Source organism: Plectropomus leopardus, unplaced genomic scaffold (genome assembly GCF_008729295.1).
Source record: "Plectropomus leopardus isolate mb unplaced genomic scaffold, YSFRI_Pleo_2.0 unplaced_scaffold3790, whole genome shotgun sequence".
Classification (NCBI taxonomy): domain Eukaryota; kingdom Metazoa; phylum Chordata; class Actinopteri; order Perciformes; family Serranidae; genus Plectropomus; species Plectropomus leopardus.
Window position 1 is genome coordinate 1 of NW_024641461.1, and position 3,648 is coordinate 3,648.

At 40.2% G+C, this 3,648-nt stretch overlaps 1 protein-coding gene across 1 annotated transcript; it reads right to left on the bottom strand.

Annotated features, from left to right (window-relative positions):
- Positions 1-3: 3 nt before the first annotated feature.
- Positions 4-3,554, bottom strand: LOC121938925 (DNA replication licensing factor mcm2; the record flags this gene model as incomplete). The annotated part of the gene is made up of 7 exons (XM_042482075.1): positions 3,309-3,554; positions 2,400-2,534; positions 1,667-1,858; positions 1,404-1,497; positions 1,235-1,313; positions 217-388; positions 4-123 (listed from the first exon to the last, which is right to left on the bottom strand). Coding segments are annotated over exons 1-7 (1,038 nt in total), but the record flags the coding sequence as incomplete, so codon positions are not given.
- Between the last annotated feature and the right edge of the window lie 94 nt (positions 3,555-3,648).

The following is a 3,648-nucleotide window of genomic DNA, read 5'->3' on the forward strand; positions in this document are numbered from 1 at the left end:
GGGGTTGGAGGCGGCGATGACGGTGCACCGGGCCTGCAGCGAGGTGACGATGCCGGCTTTGGAGATGGAGATGCTCTGCTGCTCCATCGCCTCGTGGATGCTCGTCCGGTCCGCGTCGTTCATCTGGAGGGCAGAGCGCGGTCAGACCGGCGTTATTAACTCCGAACAGACTGTTAATCGGTAATTTTGATCATTTAGTCACAAGTCTCCGCTCACTTTGTCGAACTCGTCGATCAGACAGACTCCGCGGTCGGCCAGCACCAGCGCTCCGGCCTCCAGCGTCCACTCTCGGCTGACCGGGTGTCTCTGGACGTACGCGGTCAGACCGACAGCTGAGGCGCCCTGACCCGTGGTGAAGACCGCACGACTCGCCACTTTCTCCACGTATCTGCAGAGAAAAATCCACCAGGACTTCAGCCTCAAAGCTTTAAAGTTTTAAATACAATGCATTTTTATTTTTGCAGTTTTGGTTATTTCTGTGTTTCTGTGGCGTTTCCGAAATAACAGATTTTTTTTTACTTTGTTTCTTTTGTTTTAGACTTTTCCAGTAAATATATACACACACACACACACACACACACACACAGCCTCATCCCTTAAACCTCAAGAAAAACACCAAAAAAAGGAATTAAATAAAAATATAATAATAGTAATAATAGTGATGAAAAATATGCTAAATAAATTTCCCAATTTCTGGTAATTCCTAAAGATTTATTTATTTTTTGCATTTTTTCCCTTAAATTTTATTTTTGGCGTTAGTTAAAAAAACATTTTGACATTTTTGTTTTTTTTAAAAACTTTTAGTGGTATTTAAAAAAACATTTAGACAATGTTTGTGCTTTATTTGGGGGATTTTTGAAGAAAACATTTTGGCTTCTTTTTTTAAAATTTAAAACATGCCTTCCAAACCCGTGGACCCGCAGCTCTGAAAGATGTGTTTTCTAGAAAAATCTCCAAAATTACCACTTATTTAAACCAGAAACTGTAAATACAGGAATTATTGTTGGATTTTAAAGTTTCTGAGGGTCCTTGAACACCTCTTGTGTTATTATACAGGTTTTTGAAATAGATTTTCCAGACTTTTCCAATACTTTCAGGGTATACGTATTTTTCTAAACTTTTCCAGACATGCAACTTTTCCAGGTTTTTCATGAACATACGAACCCTGTTTTTTGTTTTGTTTTTTTTTTTGATTTCTTGATATCTGTTTGTGCATTTGGTTGTTGGTACGTACTTGAGGAACTGGGACTTGGCGGTTCCCGGGTCTCCGCACAGCAGCACGTTGATGTCTCCGCGCACTTTGTGTTTCCCACCTGGAAAAGAGTCGGAACTGTTAACAGGTAACAGGAAGAGCCGAGGAGCGGCTCGCAGATGATGATGTCATCACTTCAAGCGAAAGTAACCTGGGTTTTTGGGCTCTCCTCCGAACAGCGACAGGGCCAGGCCGCGCTTGATGTCCTCGTGACCGTAAATGGACGGCGCCATGCTGGCGAAGATCTAAACAGACGACAAAAAGTGAGTTACAGGACAAAATTTTGCTAAATTTCTGCTAAAAGAAAAGTTATAATTTATTCAAGGTTTGATTTTCTTTTCTCACAAACGTTCAGAGAAACGTCTGAGGCGTTCATGGGAGCAGCAGGTGGACTAGTGTGAGTGACGTCCTCACCCTCTCCCCGATGCGTTCGTCCTTGGACAGAGCGACGATGGCCTTGACGTCTTCGTCGGTCAGCTCGGCCACGGCGACGCCCTCGTCCCTGCGGGTGATGTGGTTGGCTAAGATCACGGTGGCAAACACGGGGAAGCCGTTCGCCATGTTCAGAGAGCCGTCGTAGTTGTTGTGGTAGATGCCCGTCAGTTCCTGAGAGGAGAAAAAAATCATTGCGTTTCTTTTTCATGGTGGTGCAGCAGTTTTATGTTTTCTATATAAATTGCCAAAACTTTAAGAAAAAAATGCTGCCTGCTGCTGTTTTTGCCAAAAATTAAAATAAATATAAAATAAAAAAATTACATTTAATTTATTTAAATTAAAAAAAATTCTATAAGAATGGCAAAAAAGAACAATTTATTATTTTTTTTAAAAAAGCCAACAAATAAACACATTTCATAAAAAAATAAGAAAAAAACTGCCATATTTTTCAAAATTGGTGTAAAATAAATGCAAAATACAGCCATTTAAAGATGTACGCCCCTTGCTGCATCATCAGCTACAGAAAATAAATTCAAAAACTTCCAAAGATTTTTACTAGTTCCAAAACTTCTCCAAATCCTACACACTGGACCTTTAACTGTGTGCAAATATAGATAAAGAAAACCAAATTAAGAGAGGTCCAAAATGGGTTTTTTTTACGTTTTAAAGGTTGAAAACTGCATTTATTTATCCAATGAAGTTTTTAACGTACGATCTCGTCTCCGGGCTTGCAGTTGTCCACCAGGTCAGCCAGCAGGATGGCGTCTTTAGAGCGCGGGAGACGGCCAGCGGCCACTTTCCCGGGGCTCTCCTGGATGGTGATTCTCTGGTAGTTCTGGTAAACGGTCTGCAGGACGGAGATGATTTACGGTTAATTCACTGAGACAAAGAGAAACGCCAACAAACGCTCCGAGCTCCTGTCAAATAAAAATGATGCTGCTGAACAAACATACATTCGCAAATTAAGTCAGCACATAAATGATGCCAGAAATCAGTGTTTTTGTTTTTACTAACAGTGAACTTTTGTTTTAACCATTTATCACCTGAATTAACATCAGTTTTCTTTTTCTTTTCTTTCACTGGCGACTAAATTTCTTTCAAAAACACTGAAAAAAAACATAATGAGCAACATTGCAAAAAAATGTCCTGCGAACTGCAAAAAAATAGTTCATGATGACAAGGAAATTAAGATTAGCTAGGAGAGGATTTTTAGATATTATCAAAAAATGTGGGAAAATGTCCAGAAAACTATATTTATAATTTTCTTATTTATTCAAAATTATGTTTCAGAAAAAAAGTGCACCTTCTTAAGGCTTTTTTCGTGTCATTTATTTATTTATTTTTACTTTTAATTTCTTACGGTCTTTTCTTATTTTCAGATAATTTTCTTGTGACATTTCATTAATTTCTTACTATTTTTTGGACCATTTCTTATTAGATTGCTCATCTCCCCTTCTGTTTTTTTTTGTTTTTTTTTTTAAAGAAATCTGGTCAATTTTCTCAGGTGTCAAAGGGTTAATACACACACAGCAGCAAAATAAATCTAATTAGTAAAATGAGTGTGTGAAGGTAATTGTAATTGTAAAAGACAGCTTTTACAGTCATCAGCGGCGAATCTCACCTCCTCCATGTTGATCTCGAAGGGGCCCAGGGACTGACACTCGGGACAGGAGCCCGGCTTCACCTCCTGGTTCTGGGACTGGAAGAAGGGCCCCAGCACGAAGTTACACTTGTTACAGTTGTACTTGACCATGCCGAGCTGAGGGAGGACGCCGGTGCAGCTGCTCACCACGCCGCTGGTCCGGATCAGCTGGTTCAGGTGGAGCTGCCTGCGGACGACGGCGGCAGATTTGATTTGATGCCTCATTTTATTTCATCTTTCTCATGTTTGCTGCTGTTTGTAAAAACGCTGCTCGTGGACCTTTGGAAATTTGCATTATTTACCGTCCCATCTGCTCGTG